Source organism: Agelaius phoeniceus, chromosome 13, assembly GCF_051311805.1.
Source record: "Agelaius phoeniceus isolate bAgePho1 chromosome 13, bAgePho1.hap1, whole genome shotgun sequence".
Taxonomy (NCBI): domain Eukaryota; kingdom Metazoa; phylum Chordata; class Aves; order Passeriformes; family Icteridae; genus Agelaius; species Agelaius phoeniceus.
The window spans coordinates 17,401,396-17,419,921 of NC_135277.1; the positions used below are offsets into that span (position 1 = coordinate 17,401,396).

The 18,526-nt window shown below is 59.0% G+C and overlaps 2 protein-coding genes across 7 annotated transcripts; one reads left to right on the forward strand and one right to left on the reverse strand.

Moving 5' to 3' along the window:
• Positions 1 to 339: 339 nt before the first annotated feature.
• PML (PML nuclear body scaffold) lies at positions 340 to 8,025 on the reverse strand. 6 transcript variants are annotated; one of them, XM_077185282.1, is made up of 7 exons: positions 7,792 to 8,025; positions 5,485 to 6,062; positions 3,038 to 3,615; positions 2,429 to 2,466; positions 2,065 to 2,157; positions 1,658 to 1,850; positions 349 to 984 (listed from the first exon to the last, which is right to left on the reverse strand). In XM_077185282.1, exons 2-7 carry the CDS (start codon positions 6,060 to 6,062, stop codon positions 896 to 898), a joined length of 1,569 nt encoding a protein of 522 aa, XP_077041397.1. In that variant the 5' UTR covers positions 7,792 to 8,025; the 3' UTR covers positions 349 to 895. The 6 variants fall into 6 exon arrangements, 5 of the variants coding, with proteins under 5 accessions (XP_077041396.1, XP_077041395.1, XP_077041397.1 ...); XM_077185279.1 differs by lacking the exon at positions 7,792 to 8,025 and adding an exon at positions 6,732 to 7,787 and having other exon boundaries at positions 352 to 984; XM_054642153.2 differs by lacking the exon at positions 7,792 to 8,025 and adding an exon at positions 6,850 to 7,333 and having other exon boundaries at positions 352 to 984.
• LOC129126420 (zona pellucida sperm-binding protein 3-like) lies at positions 8,024 to 18,180 on the forward strand. Its single transcript, XM_077185283.1, has 9 exons — positions 8,024 to 12,148; positions 13,641 to 13,759; positions 15,040 to 15,143; positions 15,926 to 16,103; positions 17,014 to 17,134; positions 17,226 to 17,317; positions 17,431 to 17,546; positions 17,777 to 17,860; positions 18,026 to 18,180. Exons 1-9 carry the CDS (start codon positions 11,762 to 11,764, stop codon positions 18,133 to 18,135), a joined length of 1,311 nt encoding a protein of 436 aa, XP_077041398.1. The 5' UTR covers positions 8,024 to 11,761; the 3' UTR covers positions 18,136 to 18,180.
• The last annotated feature ends 346 nt before the right edge of the window (positions 18,181 to 18,526 follow it).

Genomic DNA, 18,526 nt, shown 5'->3' on the forward strand with positions numbered 1-18,526 from the left:
AACATTCCTGGAGCTGGGGTGTCCCAAATAAAAAATGGGATCTGGGATAAAAGCAGAGCCCTGAATTCATTCCCTGTTTTCCCTCAGGACAATCCTCTACCGTTTTCCTGGGAAAAGGAAATTCCATTTCCCTCTTTCCTGGCAGGGCTGGATTTTTGTGGGAACGTGGCTGGAACGGGCTCCAACACTCATGGAATGTGGGAATTTTATCCCTGGGATCTCTCCTTGCCCTCAGGGATTTCTCCTGTCCCTAAAATGCCAGGATCGGTGCCCAGAGCAGGGATCTGGGACAGATTGCACCCCAGAATTCCCAGGTTTTCCCTCTGCTCGGGATGGGTTGGGAAAAGCAGAGTGGGAAGAAGAGGAAGCAGTTGGAATTTTATCCCAGAGCAGCTTTATTGAGGAGAGACATTAAAAAACTGGGATTTTAAGCCCTCATTACACCAGGAAACCGACCCCAAAACCAATCCCAATCCTAATCCCAATCCCAATCCCAATCCCAATCCAAATCCCAATCCAAATCCAAATCCCAAGGAATTCCCTGCTCCAAGTGCTGATGGGGGATCCCAGAGGGGATCCCACCCCTGGGATCATCTCCCCACCTTTGGGGGGACTCAGGAACGGGATCCGCTGGCATGGATCCCAACTTCCATCCCAAATTTTATTTTGGGATCAACTCAGACAGGATTTAAGAGGAAAACAACATTCCCAGGAAACCTCAAAGCATTGAAGGGGAGATCCCAGCAGATCCAGGTGGGATTTGGGGCCACTCCAGCACACCAGAGCTCAGTCCAGGAATAAATTTGGGATTGGCCAAGAAGAGGAAAGCCCAAGCAGAAATCTGGGAATGGGAGGCCGGGAATTGCGGGATGAGGCTGGAGGATCCCGTGGGATGTCAGCACGGAGGCGGCTCCGGTGTCACCGTCACCACCACGGTGTCCTCGTCGCTGTCGTCCGAGCTGCAGATGATGATGCTGCCGCCCTCTGCAAGGGAAACCCCAAAATTCCGGATCCCACGGGATCAACGTTCCCGAGCTTTGCACCAGGAACCAACCAGAGCGTGGGGGCAACCCCTGGAATGGTGGTGACTACGTGGATCCTGAATTCCATGGATCCCCCACCCCATGGATCCTTCACTCCATGGATACTGAATTCCACAGATCCCTCATCCCATGGATGCTTCATCCTACAGATCCCTCATCCCAATGATCCCTCATCCCATGGATCCCTCATCCCATGGATGCTTCACCCCATGGATCCCTCATCCCATGGATCCCTCATTCCATGGATCCCTCATTCCATGGATCCTTCATTCCACGGATCCTTCACCCCATGGATCCTGAATTCCATGGATCCCTCATCCCATGGATCACTCATTCCATGGATCCTTCATCCCATGGACCCCTCACCCCTTGGATCCTTCACCTCATGGATCCTTCACCTCATGGATCCTTCACCCCATGGATCCTTCATTCCATGGATCCTTCACTCCATGGATGCTGAATTCCACAGATTCCTCACCCCATGGATCCCTCACCCCACAGATCAGGATCCTTCCCATCCTTGGCCAAGATTCCCATGGAATGGGGGCACAGAAAGGCCGGGAATGATCCCATGGGATGAGGAAAAGCGGGAGCAGGAACGGTGACATTCCCACCTGCGTCACTGGCACGGACGCAGTTGTGCCGCGACGTGGAGGGGCCGGGCTCCGTCTGGAATTCCCACTGGGATTTGGGATGGCTGGGGCCCGGCTCGTGGTCACATTCCAGCTTCAGGATTTTGGGAGACACCTGGCTGCCCCTCTCCATGCTGGGCAGCGTCCGCTTCTTCCAGCAGGGGAGCGGGAGAGGCTGGAAAAGCGGGATTGGGATTGGGGTGGGATTGGGGTTGGCATTGGGGTGGTGTTGGGATCAGGATTGAGGTGGGGTTGGGGTTGGGATTGGGGTTGGGATCAGGGTGGGATTGGGGTGGGATTGGGGTTGGGATTGGGGTGGGATTTGGGTTGGATTGGGGTGGGATTGGGATTGGGATTAGGATTGGGATTGGGATGCCAGCAGATCTCACCTGGATGGGATGGAGGGACCTCACCTCCTCCACTTGGATCTCCTCCAGGCTGGGGGAGACGCTGCGGGGTTTGGGATGGGTTGGATCCTCTTCCTGTGGGAAGAGCGGGGAGTTAGAATGGACCTGGGTCCCAGTGGAGGGGCGGGAACACACTCGGGAACGGGGAAACTGAGGCACAGAGGGTTTGGGATGGGCCTGGGGGCTGCTCCCGTGGTCGGTGCCATGGTCATGAAATTCCCCAGGGATGGAGCAGTGCCTGGTGGGATGTGGGAATTCGTGGGTGAGGAAACCCTGGAATACTGGGATGGGGAGGGAAAGGAGAGGTGCGGGTTTGGGATGGGGCAGGAGCACCCCGATGTCTCACCAGGTTGTTCTCCAGGGCCACCTCGACCTCGGGGACATCTGGGGACAGAGAAAACCGGGATGAGACCCCGAGCTGGAGCCTCCAGAGCCAGGAAAATCCCGCCTGGCAGCTCCAAACCCCTTCCCTCCGGATTGGGGTGGCCTCAGGGGCTTGGGAGGCTCCGGGGAGCCGGGAATGAGCATCCCCAGAGCCACCGGGATCGGGGGACACCCACAGGGCTCCACAAAAACAACAGAGCAAATCCCAGCTCTGGGGGATGAGGAGCTGGAGCAGGGAAATGGGGGAGAGGAGGAGGAGGAGGGGAAGAAGGAGAAGAAAAAGAAAAAATGAAGAAAAATAAGGAGGAGGAGGAGGAGAAGGAAGGAGAAGAAAGAGAAGAAGAAGGAGAAGAAGGGGAAGAAGGAGGAGGAGGAGAAGGAGAAGGAGAAGGGGAAGAAGGAGGAGGAAGAGGAAAGGGGGAAGGAGAAGAAGGAGAAGGAGAAGGAGGAGAAGGAGGATCCAGCGCTGTCCCTGCTCACGGAGGGCGCTTTGCAGCCGGCCCAGCCCAGAGCTCCCTCCCCAGCCCATCCCAGCCCGGCCCGGCCCTGCCCTGCCCGGCGCAGCGCTCACCCGGCCGGCCCGTGACGCGCTCCACCAGCGCCCGCAGCCGCGCCCGGCACTCGGCGAAGTCGGGCGGCTCTCGGAGCTCGGGGGGCTCGGGCGGCCGCAGCCGCCGCAGCTCCAGCAGCGCTGCCTTGACGAAGGGCTGCATGTCCATCAGCTCCTGCTCGCCGCCGTAGCGCCCCAGCCTCTCCACCAGCCTCTCGGCCGCCTCCAGCCGCAGCAGCACGCCCTCGGCTCCGCGCAGCTCCTCCGCCAGCGCGCTCCGCCCGCGCTCCGGCCGCGCCTCCAGCAGCGCCCGCAGCTCCTCGGCCTCGCTCCGCACCAGCTCCTGCAGCCGCTCGGCGCTGGCGCGGACGCGCTCCCGCAGCCGCTCCCGCTGCTCCTCCCGCCGCGCCGCCTCGCCCCGCAGCCGCCCCAGCGCCGCCTCGAAGGAGCGGCGGAGCCGCCGCAGGTCCCGGCGCAGAGAGCGCAGCTCCTCCTGGCGCCGGCGGCTCTCGGCGCGGAGGTCGCGGAAGGGAGCGTGGCGAGTGTCCAGCAGCGCGCACGGACAGCACAGAGCCCGCTCGCAGCGAGGGCAGTAGATGCTGGCAGGGCGACACACGGGTGGCGTCAGGGACGGGTGGCAGCAGGGACACGCGGGGGGGGCGGGGGTACAGCCCGGAGCTGCTGCGGGATACCGGGATTGGCTCCCGGGATGGGGGACATGGACACGGGTCAGGGATGGACAGCCAGGGATGGGGGTCAGGGGTGGACAGGGGTCAGCGATGGACAGGGGTCAGGGGTGGACAATGATGGTCAGCAGTCAGGGGTCAGGGATGGGCAGTGGTCAGGGATGGAAACCAGTCAGCCATGGTCAGTGCTCAGCCATGGTCAGTGATGGTCAGTGGTCAGTGATTGTCAGAGGGCAGGGATGGACAGGGGTCAGGGATGGACACTGGTCAGGGATGGACAGGGTCAGTGATGGTCAGGGATGGTCAGCCATGGTCAGTGGTGGTCAGTGATGGTCAGTGATGGTCAGTGATGGTCAGTGATGGTCGGTGATGGCCAGTGGTGGTCAGTGGTGGTCAGTGGTGGTCAGTGATGGTCAGTGGTGGTCAGTGATGGTCAGCGATGGTCAGTGATGGTCAGTGATGGTCGGTGATGGTCGGTGATGGTCAGTGGTGGTCAGTGATGGTCAGGGATGGTCAGGGATGGTCAGTGATGGTCAGCGATGGTCAGTGGTGGTCAGTGATGGCCAGTGGTCAGTGCCCATTCCAGGGCAGCCCAGACCGTGTCCAGCCCCCTCTGGAGCCTTTCCCCAAATCCCCCTGGACCTCCCCTGGCACGGCTGGGGTCTCTGTGGGGTCATTACCACCAGTCCCCAGACACGGGGGATAAAACCCCAATGGCAGAGCTTGGGGGACTGGAGATTTGGGGACAGGACGAGATTTAGGAGCAGTGTGAGATTTTGGGACAGGATACATTTGGGCCCATCCCACTCCAGCACATTCCAGGCTGGAGCATCACCCCCAAACCTCCCAGAGCAGGGCAGGATTTGGGGACAGGATGAGATTTGGGGACAGTGTGAAATTCAGGGATGGGATGAGATTTGGGGCCAGAATGAATTTGGGGGGCAGAATGAGTTTTGGGGAAAGGACGACGCTTTGGGCAGGGGACGAGGTTTGGGGACATCATGAGATTTGGGGATGGGGGACATTTGGGAATGCAGTGAGATTTGGGCACAGGATGAGATTTGGGGATGGGATGAGATTTGGGGCCATGGCAATGCTTGGGGACAGGACGAGGTGTGAGGACAGTGTGAGATTTGAGGACAGGACAAGGTTTGGGGACGGGATGAGATTTGGGGACAGCATAAATTTGGGGAGAGGATGAGTTTTGGGGGCAGGATGAGGTTTGAGGATGGGATGAGATTTGGGGATGGGCTGAGATTTGGGGATGGGACAAGATTTGGGGCTATTGCAATGCTTGGGGACAGGCTGAGGTGCGGGGACAGTGTGAGGTTTGGGGACAGGACAAGATTTAGGGATAGGATGAGATTTGGGGCCAGAATGAATTTGGGGGCAGAATGAGTTTTGGGAAAAGGCAGGGGACAAGGTTTGGGGACAGCATAAGATTTGGGGATGGGTGACATTTGGAAGTGCAGTGAGATTTGGGTACAGGATGAAATTTGGGTACAGGATGAGATTTGGGTACAGGATGAGGTTTGGAGAGAGGATGAGTTTGGGGGACAGGATGAGGTTTGGAGACAGGATGAGTTTTGGGGACAGGATATGATTTGGGGATGGGATGAGATTTGGGGCCATGGCAGTGCTTGGGGACAGGCCAAGGTGTGAGGACAGTGTGAGGTTTGAGGACAGGACGAGGTTTGGGGCCAGGACAAGATTTGGGGCGGGGACACGATTTGGCCCCACGCCCGCAGGAGTGGCCGGGCCGAGGCTCGGGGGCGCTCCCACCTGCACACGCGGCTCTCCTCGGGGTGGCTGGCGCTGGAGCAGAAGAGGCTGCAGGAGCCGCGCGTGTCCTCCAGGAACTGCCGCGCCGAGCCCGCCCGCAGCTCCTCCACCCTGCGCACCCTGTGCGCCTTCTTCTTGTGCCACCACTGGTGCTCCTCCAGGCACCGCCCGCAGAAGAACTCCTCGCAGTCCGAGCACCACACCAGCGCCGCCTCGGCGCGGCAGCGGCTGCAGCCGGGCCCGCCCGAGCTGCGGATCTGCCGCCAGAGCTGCAGGCGGCTCCGCAGGTTGCAGAAGAGCAGATTGTCCACGGCCGGAGCGCCCGTGGCCGCCTGGCAGCGCGGGCACTGCTTGGTGTCGCTCAGGCAGCCCGGGCACAGCGTGTGCAGGCAGCGCAGCAGCCGCGGCTGCGCCGAGTCCTGCCCGCAGCCGTCGCACCCAAGGAACTGGAAATCTTCCTCTTCCTCCTCATCCTCGTTCTCGCCCTCCGCCGCCTGGCACGGAGGGGAGGCCGGCGCGGCGGGGCCCGGCTCTGGGTGAGGCTCCGGTTCCGCTTCTGGCTCCGGTTCCGTCTCCATCTGCGGAGGGAGATGCGGGATTCTCCCGTGGGATGGAGGAAGTTGGGGCTCGGCCCCGTAAATCCCGCTCGGGGTTCTGATGTCCCGCCCCTCGCAGGTTCCTCCCCACCCTCCCGGAGCTCTCGGCCTTCCTGGAATTTGGGATTTCCCAAGCGCCAGTGGAAACGAAAGCAAAACGGTTTTGGTGCCGCCGCGGCCACCACTCCTTCCTGCTTGGACAGAGGGAAAGCGGGAACACCCTGGCAACGACCCCAAAACCCTCTTGGCAGTGACCCCAAAACCTCCCCGGCAGTGACCCCAAAACCTCCGCGGTAGTGACCCTAAAACCCTCTTGGGAATGACCCCAAAACCCTCTTGGCAGTGACCCCAAAACCTCCCCGGCAACGACCCCCAAACCTCCCCGGCAGCGACTCCAAAACCTCCCTGGCAGTGACCCCAAAACACCCCAGCAACTCTGTCCCCAGCACCAGCCCTGTCCCCAAAGGTTTCCCCAAAGGTGTCCCCAGCCCTGTCCCCAAAGGTGTCCCCAGATGTGTCCCCAGCCCTGTCCCTCGCCACTCCTCACCCCCAGCTCGGCAGCGCGGACAAACCCCCCCCGTCCCCCCAGTAAATATTTGGGGGGGCCAGAAAAAGCCGGGACCCCCTTCCCACCCCGCCCTAAAAACGCACCCGCCCCCTCTCCCCGGGCAGGAACCGCCCGCTGGTGCCTCGGGGGGCTCCGGTTGGTCCCCGTGTCCCCCCGGGGGCTCCGGTTTGTCCCCGTGTCCCCCCGTGTCGCCCCCGGTACCTGCGGGGTCGCGGCGGGGCCGGGAGCGGCGGGAGGAGGAGCGGGAAGAGGGCGGGGAGAGGGCGGGAGGGACGGACGGACGGACGGAGGGAGGGACGGACGGACGGAGGGAGGGGAGACCGGGAGCTGTGGGGCGGTGCCGGGGGAATCCGGGCGTGCGGGGACCGGGGGGATGCGGGATTGGGATAGGGATTCTGGAATGGGGGTTTTGGGATCGGGATGGGGATTCTGGGATAGAGATTGGGATGTGGGATATGGGACCGGGATGGGGATGTGGGATATGGGACCGGGATGGGGATGTGGGATATGGGACCGGGATCGGGATGTGGGACCGGGATCGGGATGTGGGATCGGGATGGGGGATGTGGGATATGGGATAGGGGTGGGGATGTGGGATCGGGATGGGGATTCAGGGACCGGGATTCAGGGAGCGGGATCGGGATGTGGGACCGGGATGTGGGACCGGGATGGGGGTGTGGGATATGGGACCGGGATGGGGGATGTGGGATATGGGACCGGGAAGGGGATGTGGGACCGGGATTCAGGGACCGGGATGGGGATGTGGGACCGGGATTCAGGGAGCGGGGTGTGGATCCCGGCCCCGGGCAGGCGCTGCCGGTGCCGTGGGGGCCGTTCCGGTGGCCGAGCCCCGCCCCCGCCGCTCCGGGCCCGCTCCGTCCCCATTGTCCCGCGCGTGGGGCCGGACCGGGAGGGACATTCCCGGCCCCGTTCCCGGCCCCATTCCCGCCCCAATCCCGGCCCCATTCCCGCCCCAATCCCGGCCCCATTAGGCCCCACCCTTCCCTTCCCACCCCGCGACACGGAGGCGGTGGCACCGCCACAAGGCCGGGGCGGGGATTTTGGGGACAAAATGCCACCCCCTTTTATGGCTGGGGCGCCCCGATCCCAAATCCCCGCGTTCCCGGAACGGGATGCGCTCACCGGGCCGGGATTTGGGATCGGATCCGCCCCGGCGCCGTCACATGACGGAGCCACCAGGAAGCGCCGCCGCTCCTCTTTCCTGTCCCCAAGCCCGCGCTGGCGACAACGCCACCTCGCCCAGTGTCGCCAGTGTCGCCAGAGCGGGGCCGGGACCGCGGGAGGGTCCCGGAGCCCCGGGGCATTGTCCCCGCGGTGGCACCGCTCGGATTTGTCACCCGCGGTGGCAGCGAAAAAACCCCAGAAGATTTTATCAGCCCTCAGCCCGGCTGACCCCAAAGCCCGTCCGGGTGTCCCTGGAATGTCACCAAGCCCAGGTGACCCCAAACCCTTCTGTGGTGTCCCAACCCAAGTGACCCCAAATCCCTGGGTGTCACCCTGATCCTCGGTGACCCCAAATCCTGCCCTGGTGTCCCTAAAGTGCCACCAACCACAGGTGACCCCAAACTGTCCCCAGGTCACCCCAAATCCTCAGTGCCACCACCTCGGGTGACCCCAAACCCTTCCACGGTGCCCCTCAATGTCACCAACCCAAATGACCCCAAATCCTCAAGTGTCACCCTGAGCCCAGTGACCCCAAACCCTGCCCTGGTGTCTCTCGAGTGCCACCACCCCAGGGCACCCCAAACCCTCAAATGTCACCAACCCCCGGTGACCCCAAACCCCACCCTGGTGACCCCAAATCCTGCCCTGGTGTCCCTGGAGCGTCCCCAGTCCCGGGGAACCCCAAACCCTCAAATGTCACCAACCCCGGGTGACCCCAAACGCTTCCCTGATGTCCCTTAAGTGTCCCCACCCCAGTGACCCCAAACCCCATAAGGGTTGGGATCGGGATCCTGGAATTCCCTGGGATTTGCCCCATTTGGGGTCACAGTCCCAACCCCAAAAATTCCTGGAAATCCCATGGGATCCTCCTGTTCCCAGCTGGGAATTCCCATGAAAACCCCAGTCCAGAGTGGGAAATCCTCGCTCCGGGGGGAATTCCCAAATATTCCCAAATATCCCAAAGGGACGCCCAAAAACTCCCAGGAAATCCCAGGAGATTCCAGGAAATCCACCCCAAAGGAATTCCCAAGGATTTGGAGGGGCTGGAGAGGGAAATCTGGGATTGGGAAAAATGGGAATTCTGGGATCCCGAATCCCAGTTTGGGATTGGGAAAAAATGGGAATGCCAGGATCCCAAATCCCACTTTGTGACTGGGAAAAATGGGAATTTTGAGATCCCAAATCCCCAAAATCCCTGAGTTTTTCCCAGAAAAATCCTGGAATCCCAAATCCCAGTTCTGGGATTCCAAATCCCAAAACTCCAAATTTTCCCGGAATTTTGGCCCTTGGAAAAGGGGGAAGAGCTTGGAATTCCCATTGGGATTTGGGATCAGCCTTTTTCCAGGAGGGAATTTGGGATCTGGGGTGGGATTTTTCCTGATTTTTTCTGCCTTTGGAGCTCCCTGATCCCAAAAATCTCAGGAATCCCTCTGGAATCAGATCCCCTCCTTCCCTAGCAGGGATTTTTCCCAGGAAAATCTCTGGGAAAAGGGGAAAAGCTTTTCCCAAATCCCCATTTTTCCATAGATTTTTTACATTCTGGAAAATCCGGGAACGGGAACAAATCTGGGGTCGTTTTTTGGGATAAAATCCCAGTTTGGGATGAGAGAGAGGCAGGAATTTCACCCCCAGGAATTCCAAACCCCGGAATTCCGATCCCTGCTCCAAGGATTGTTTGGAATTCTTGGATCCCACCAGGATAAACAATCCTTGGAATTCCTGCGCTCAGAATTCCCTCCCCCAATCCCAAAAGCGGCTCTGAAATTCCCTTTTCCTGCTTTTTTTCCCCTCTTTTTTAATGGGATTTTTGGGTTTTCCCACTGCCATCCCCGAATCCCGGGATTCTGTGGGGCTGGGAAAGGAAAAGTTTGGGAATTCTGGAGGGAATTTTGGGGTTTTTCATGGATTTGGGGATTTTTGGGAAAGGAAAGAGCCGGGATTTGCTCCCCTTGGATTTGGGATTCTTGGCCATGGAAAACTGGGAATTCTGGGACAACCTCAGCTGGAATTCCTTGGGATGAAATTCTGAGGGAGATTTGGGATTTGGGGTGATCCAAATCCTTGGATTTGGGAAAGAATTCCCGGCCCCAAATCCTCATGGATTCCTTCCCAATCCAGGGGTTTTTTTGGGATCATTCCTTGGGGGTTTTTGGTTGGGGTTTTTTTTGGATCTTCCCTCAGTTTTCCTGGGATCCAGAGAGATTTTGATCCAAAAACTCGGGAAGAGCCCAAATCCCAACCCTGGAGCTGGGAATGAGGGAAAACCTCAGGAAAATCTGGGAAAACCCCAAAGAAATCTGGGATGAGGGAAAACCCTTGGAATTCCCAAGAATTCCTGGGATTAAAACTCAGTTTTTAGGGAAAATGGGATGGGGAAAAAAAACTGGATTTGGTTCTTGAGAATTCCCAAAAAATCCTTCTCACATTTTTTCCCAGGAAATCAGAAATCCCCCTTTCCCTATGGAACCCACCCCCATTCCCGGATTTTTCTCCCTCTGGCTCCATCCCGAGGGATTTTTCCCCAAATCCCAAAGGGATCCCGGAGTTTCCTGGGGTGAGGAGAAGCCTTGAATCCAAGGATTTTCCCCCCTCAGCCCCAGAATTCCCGATATCTCCCTGACGCAGGAGCTCAGCCTCTGGAATTCCGGGAATTTCCGCAGTATTTTAAACACAGGGATAAAAAAAAAAAACTCCTAAAAATCCCCAGGACTGGGGGATTTTGGGATGAGCAGAAAACCCCTGGAAGCAGCTGAGGGGTTGATGCTGATCCAGAAAATTTCTTGGGAATGCTGAGCCGGTTCCAGCTCCAAAACCCCTGGAATTCTTTGGGGATCAATGCCAGGAATTCCTCTTTGGGGCCGATTTTGGAAAAAAAAAAAAATCCCAAATCTGAGATTTTTTCCAGGAAAAAGGGGGAGAGGGATTTTGGGATTTGGGGGAAATGGAGCTGATGGAAAACTGGGAAAGGGGAGGTGGGGGTGAGGAGGGACAGAAATTCCATTAAAATGCCATTTAAAAAAATCCATTAAAAAGTTCCATTAAAAATTCTATTAAAAGAAATTCCATTAAAAATTCCGTTAAGAAAAAAAAAAAAAAAAAGGAATTCCATTAAAAAATCCATTAAAATCCGGGATTGGAATAACAAAGGGCATGAAATGACCCCACCAAAAAAAAAAAAAAAAAAAAAAAAAAAAAGGAAAATTTGGAATGGGCCTGGAAAATCCATGGGATTTATTCCAGGGAGTTTTCCCTGTTTTTCCCTTTTCCTTGGATGCAATAGAATGGGAAGAGTCGGGAGGGAGAAAAATGAAGGAATTTTTGGGGGTCTTGGTGATTCCCCATGATCCAAACTCAAATCCCATAATTTGGGGGGGGGATAGAACGAGGGATTTTCCCTGGAATTTGGGATCCCGGAGCCTTGGGTGAGGATTTTTGGGAAAAGGGGGATAAACCAGGTTGTATCCCAAAAAACTTCGGGATTTGTGCATCCAGAGGGGTCTGGATCAGCGGACACCCCAAAATTCCAGCCCCGGGAGCGAGGTCGGAGCCAAAATTCCTTCGTTTTTTTGGGATAACACCCCCCCCCCCCTCATCCCCAAATTCCTCATCCGAGGGGAGAGCAGCGCTCCGGGAGTTCTGGGGTTATCCCTGGAATTCGGGATCCCGGGAAAAGCGGAGCCTCTGCTCGCTCCTTATCAGCGCGGAGCCCAAACAATTCCCTGTGCCCGCGGCTCCGCGGCTCCTGCCGGGATAAACAATTCCCAAAAATCCTCCGGGAACGCTCGTCCCGACCCCTCGCCCCTCGGAAATGACGGGGGCGCGCTCAGGGGCGCCCTTGGAATTCCAAAGGGGGGGAGCTGGGCTCGTTCCCAGCGGGATATAAACCCGGGCTGGGGCTCCGCGCCGGGAATCGCGGGCATTTTCCGGGATGCGCTCCCAAATCCGCCTCCTCTTGGCGCTGCTCTGCGCGGCCCCCGCGGCCTCGGCGCCTCCGCCCTGGCAGCCGGCATGGAGCGATCCCAATCCCAATCCCAATCCCAGTGCCTGGGGCTGGGCGGACGAGCAGCCCCATTCCCATTCCGGTTCCCATTCCCATTCCCGGTGGGGCTCCCGGGCGCAGGTGCCGGTGGAAGTGCAGTGCCAGGAGGCGCAGCTGGTGGTGATCGTGCACCGGGACCTGTTCGGCAACGGCCGCTTGGTCAGCGCCGCCGAGCTCAGCCTGGGCCCCGCCGCCTGCAAACATTCCCGCCTGGATCCATCCCAGAAAACCGTCACCTTCAGCGCCGGCCTGCACGAGTGCGGCAGCACCGTCCAGGTGAGTCCCGCCTCTCATCCCGGCATTCCCAACCGGATTATTCCCACCGGGAAAGGCTCCCGGGGTTGTCCGGATCTCAGGTTTTAGGGAGATCCAGGTGAGTCCCGTTCCCATTCCGGGATTCCGCTCCTATCCCCGGATTCCCACCGGGAGCGGCTCCCGGGGTTGTGCGGATCCCAGGTTTTGAGGGAGATCCAGGTGAGTCCTGTCCCGATCCCGGGATCCCGCCCGGGAGAGGCTCCAGGAGATCCCGGGATGTCGGGGAGATCCAGGTGAGTCCCGTTCCCGTCCCATTCCCATCCCGGGATTCCCACCGGGAGCGGCTCCCGGGTCCGTGCAAATCCCAGATTTAGGGGAGATCCAGGTGAGTCCCATTCCCATCCCGGGATTCTGCTCGTATCCCGGGATTCCCAGCTGGAGCGGCTCCCGCGGTGTCGGGAGAGATCCGGGTGAGTCCTGTCGGGATCCCGGAATTCCCACCGGGAGCGGCTCCCGGGATCGTGCGGATTCCCGAGTCCTTGTCCCGATCCCGGGATCCCGCCCCGATCCTGGGATTCCACCCGGGAGAGGCTCCAGGAGATCCGGAGGTGTCGGGGGAGATCCAGGTGAGTCCCGTCCCCATCCCGGGATTCCCACCGGGAGCGGCTCCGGGGCCGCGCCTGTTCCCGGTTTCACGGAGATCCAGGGGCTGGATCCGGGATCATTCCAGGGGAAGGAGGAGCCGCGATTTCCTGGGAATTTGAGCGGTTTTCCCGCAGCTTTTCCCATTCCTCTGGGAAAAGCCTCTTTTCCCTCAGGTTTAATTCAACTCCGTGGAAACGGTGGTTTCCCATCCCTTTTCCCTTTCTTCCACCCCATTTCCCCCCTTTTCCATCCCTTTTCTACCATTTCCATGAATTCTCCCAGCATTCCCAGTCAGCCCAGTGGTGCTGCTGGGATGAGGAGCGGCCTCTCCCACAGAATTCCCCACTTTTATTCTCAAATCACCCCGAATTCCCCAATTCCTTGGAATTCCCAATCACCCTGCTGACCCCCCTGATTGGAGACCCATGGAATTCCTGGTTTTTATTCCCAGATTCCCTCATTTCTTTCAATTCCCTCATTTTCTGGGTTCCCTTTTCCCACGGAATTCCTGGTTTTCATTCCCGGGTCACCCCACATTTCCTCATTCCTTCCAATTCCCGCTCACTCAGGATTGAGGAACCCCTTTTCCCCAAATCCCCAGTTTTTATTCCCAGATCACTCTGGATTCCCTCATTTCTTTCAATTCCTGCATTTTCTGGGTTCCCTTTTCCCACGGAATTCCCTGTTTTCATTCCCAGATCACCCCAGATTCCCTGATTTCTTCCACTTCCCACTCACTCTGGATTGAGGAACGCTTTTCCCACAGGATTCCCAGTGTTTATTCCCAGATTCCCTCATTCCTTCCACTCCCTGCTCACTCGGGATTGAGGAACCCTTTCCCCCTGGAATTCCCGGTGTTCATTCCCAGGTCACTCCGGATTCCCTGATTTACCGGACGCTCCTGAGCTACGATCCCAGCCCCGGCAGCAACCCGGCCATCGTGCGCAGCGACCCGGCCGTCATCCCCATCGAGTGCCACTACCCCAGGTGCCCGTCCTGGATCCCCTCCCGCGCTCCCGGCATTCCCAGCAATCCCATTCCCATCCTGGGATCCCTTCCTGGCATTCCCAGCAATCCCATCCTGGGATCCCATTCTGTGTTCCCGGCATTCCCAGCAATCCCATTCCCATCCTGGGATCCCATCCTGTGTTCCCGACATTCCCAGGAATCCCATTCCCATCTTGGCATTCCCAGCAATCCCATTCCCATCCTGCGATCCCTTCCCAGCATTCCCAGCAATCCCATTCCCATCCTGGGATCCCATCCTGTGTTCCCTGCATCCCCAGGAATCCCATTCCCATCCTGGGATCCCTTCCTGGCATTCCCAGCAATCCCATTCCCATCCTGGGATCCCATCCTGTGTTCCCGACATTCCCAGCAATCCCATTCCCATCCTGGGATCCCATCCTGGCATTCCCAGCAATCCCATTCCCATCCAGGGATCTCATCCCAGATTTCCAGTGTCCCATTCCCAGTGTCCCCATTCCCATTTCCAGGTGGGATAACGTCACCAGTGGCTCCCCGTTCCCACTGTCCCCATTCCTGTCCCATTGTCCCCATTCCCATTCCCATTCCCCCCATTCCCATCCTGGTGTCCAAGCTCCGTTCCCAGTGTCCCCAGCATCCCATCCCACATTCCTGGGACTCCCAGATCCCATCCTGCATTCCTGGCATTCCCATTCCCATTCTGGGGTCCCTATTCCCACCCACTGTCCCCATTCCCACTGTCCCATTCCCATATCACGATCCCATTTCCCTTTTCCAGGTGGGATAATGTCACCAGCGGCTCCCCAGTCCCAGTGTCCCCATTCCCAATTTCCCCATTTCCAGCATCCCCATTCCCATTGCCAGTGCTTCATTCCCATCCCAGTGTCCCCATCCTGATCCCATTCCCTTTTCCAGGTGGGATAACATCACCCATGGCTCCCCATTCCCAGTGTCCCCATTCCCAATTTCTCCACTTCCATCCCGATGTCCCCATTCTTGTCCCAGCGTCCTTTCCCAGTTTCCCAATTCCCAGAGTCCCCGTTCCATCCCAGTGACCCCATTCCCAATCCCATTCCCTTTTCCAGGCGGGGTAGCGTCTCCAGTGTCCCCATTCCCAATGGCCCCATTCCATCCCAGTGTCCCCATCCTGATCCCATTCCTGACCCCATTCCCTTTTCCAGGCGGGATAACGCCTCCAGGAGCTCCCCATTCCCAATGGCCCCATTCCCATTCCCGATCCCATTCCCGACCCCATTCCCATTTCCAATTCCCTTTTCCAGGCGGGATAACGTCTCCAGCGGCTCCATCCGTCCCACCTGGTCTCCCTTCAACTCCGCTCTGCACTCCCAGGAGAAGCTCCTGTTCTCCCTGCGCCTCATGAACGGTGCGGGATCGGGGCCTTCCCACACTTCCCCTCCTTTCTCATCCCTTTTCCATCTCTTTTTTCCCTTCTCCATCCCCACTTTTCCCGACCTTTTCCCCATTTCTCCATCCCATTTCCCCATTTGTCCATCCCCTTTTCCCCGTTTTCCATCCCTTTCCCACCCCTTTTCCCCTTTTGGGGTTTGGGGTTGATCCCGTTGGGTTTTCCAGAGGACTGGAGCTCGGAGCAGGATTTCTCGGGGTTCCCCCTTTCCCATCCCTTTTCCCATTGGGTTTTCCAGAGGACTGGAGCTCCAAGTGGGATTTCTCAGGATTCCCCCTTTTCCACCCCTTTCCCACTTTGGGATCGCTTTGGGGTTGATCCCATTGGGTTTTCCAGGGGACTGGAGCTCAGGGCAGGATTTCCTGGGATTCCCCCTTTCCCATCCCTTTTCCCATTGGATTTTCCATAGGATTGGAGCTCCGAGTGGGATTTCTCAGGGTTCTCGCTTTCCCATCCTTTTCCCCTTTTGGGATCAGTTTGGGGTTGATCCCATGGGGTTTTCCAGAGGACTGGAAGTGGGAATTTTTGGGATTCCACTTTTCCCATCCCTTTTCCCGTGGGCTTTTCCAGAGGACTGGAGCTCTGAGCAGGATTTCTTGACGTTCCCCCTTTCCCATCCCTTTTCCCATGGGGTTCTCCATAGGATTGGAGCTCTGAGCGGGATCTCCCGGGATTCCCCCTTTCCCATCCCATTTCCCTTTTCGGGGTCACTTCGGGTTTAACCCTGTGGGGTTTTCCAGAGGACTGGAGCTCGGAGCGGGATCTCTCGGCGTTCCGCCTGGGGGACGTGCTGAACATCCAGGCCGAGGTGGGCGCCCACAGCCACGTCCCCCTGCGGCTCTTCATCGACTCCTGCGTGGCCACGCTGGGCCCCGGCGCGGGCGCCGAGCCCCACTACGCCATCATCGACTTCAACGGGTGCGCCAGGGACACCTGGGGACATCTGGGGATGGTTTCGGGACATCTGGGGATGTTTGGGGACATTTGGGGCCGCTTTGGGGTCTGGGGGACACCCAGGGGGGTGGTGAGCTCTCCTTGTCCCACTGCACCATCACTGACTTCAACAGGTGCGCTGGGGACATTTGATGACACCTGGGGACGTTTGGGGATGGTTTGGGGACATTTGGGGACAATTTGGGGTGAGGGACAGGGTCAGGGGGTGGTGACACCTCACTGCACCATCACTGACTTCAACGGGTGGGTTGGGAACATCTGGGGACACTTTGGGGTCAGGGACACAGTCAGGGGTAGTGACACCTCGTCCCTCCCCACTGCTCCATCATCTCCTTCAATGGGTGAGTTTGGGGACCTTTGGAGACCTTTGGGGACAGTCTGTGGACAGTCTGGGGACATTTGGGGATATTTTGGGGTCAGGGGGAGGGTGGCTCCTCATCCTGCCCCACTACACCCTCATCAACTTCAACAGGTGCGTTTGGGGACATTTGGGGACAATTTGGGGTCTGGGGGACACACAAGGGGTGGTGACTTCAATGAGAGAGCTGGGGACATTTTGGGGACATTTTCAGCTCTAGGAGGTGCTGAGCACTTCTCACTTCCCCAGCCGATCTGGGGACACCTGGGGATGCTGCAGTGCCAGCCAGGGCTGTGACCCCGCTGTCCCCATGACTGTGACCCCACTGTCCCAGGGGTGTGACCCTGCTGTCCCCATGGCTGTGACCCCGCTGTCCCCATGACTGTGACCCCACTGTCCCTGGGGCTATGTCCCCGCTGTCCCCGGGGTGTGACCCCACTGTCCCCAGGGTGTGTCCCCGCTGTCCCCATGGTGTGACCCCACTGTCCCCGGGGTGTGACCCCGCTGTCCCCACAGCTGCCTGGTGGACGGGCGCTCCGATGCCACCAGCTCGGCCTTTGTCACCCCCCGGCCGCGGCAGGACGTGCTGCGCTTCCAGATCGACGCCTTCCGCTTCGCCGGCGACCCCCGCAGCCTGGTAAGGGCCTGGGGAACCCTGGGGACACCCCGCTGTCCCCAGCGCCACCCCGGTGGCCGCGCGGTGTCCCCAGCAGTGTCCTCTGGCGCAGATCTACATCACGTGTCACCTGAAGGTGACACCGGCCGAGCAGAGCCCGGACGCACTGAACAAGGCCTGCTCCTTCAGCAAGGCGCGCAACACGTGAGTAATGTCACCTCTCTAGTGTCACCTCCCTGGTGGCATGTCCCTGGTGGCACCTCCATGGTGTCACCTCTGTGGTGGCATCGGCTGATGGTGTCACCTCCCTGCCGCAGCTGGGCGCCCGTGGAGGGGACAAGGGACATCTGCAGCTGCTGCGAGCTGGGCAACTGCGGCCGGAGGCCAGCGGAGCCCTGGAACGGCCACCGCTACCGGAGACACGACGGGGACGGTGAGGGGACAGCAGGGGGACAGCGTGGGGACAGCGTGGGGACAGCATGGGGACATGGGAACACTGGGGATACCAGGGACATGGGGGCATGGGGACAGGGGGACACTGGGATAAGGGACAGGGGGACAGGGGAACAGTGGGACATGGGGACAGGGGGACATGGGGACTGTGGAGAGGGGGTGATCCCTCCTCACTGTCCCTCACTGTCCCTCACTGTCTCTTGTCCCCAGGTGCCACCTCTGAAGCTGACGTTGTCATCGGTCCCGTGCTGCTCTCGAGTGCCCAGCATGACCAGCGCCCTGAGGGCCACCAGGGTGAGTCCCTGAGGTGACACTGGGTGACACCAGGTTACACTGGGTGCACCAGGTGACACCAATGACACTGGGGACACTGGGTGACACTGGGTGACACCGGTAACACCAGGTGGCACCCGGTGACAATCCCCGCTGCCCTCCGTGTCACTCGGTGTCCCTTGGCAGGCGCGGTGGCACCGCTGGCCCTGGGGACAGCGCTGGCCTGTGCGGTGGCCGGCGTGGCCGTGGCCGGAGCCGCGCTGGCCATCGGCCTCAGGCGCCGGAATTCCCCATGAACCCCGGAATGACCGACGGAAATCCCAATAAATCCCACAAGGACCAATGGAAATCCCAATAAATCCCACAAGGACCAATGGAAGTCCTGATAAATCCCACAAGGACCAACAGAATTCCCAATAAATCCCACAAGGACTGATGGAAATCCCGATAAATCCCACAACCCGCGGTGTCCAAGGGGTCACTCTGGGAGGGAATCCCGGGAATGGGGTGGGGAGAGTGACCAATTCTGTCCCAGGGTCCCCATTCCATTCCGATGTCCCCATTCCCATCTCAGTGTCCCCATTCCCGTCCCAGTGTCCCCAATCCCATCCCAGTTGTCCCTATTCCAATGTCACCATTCCCAGTGTCTCCATTCCCATCCCAGTGTACCCAATCCCAATGTCCCCA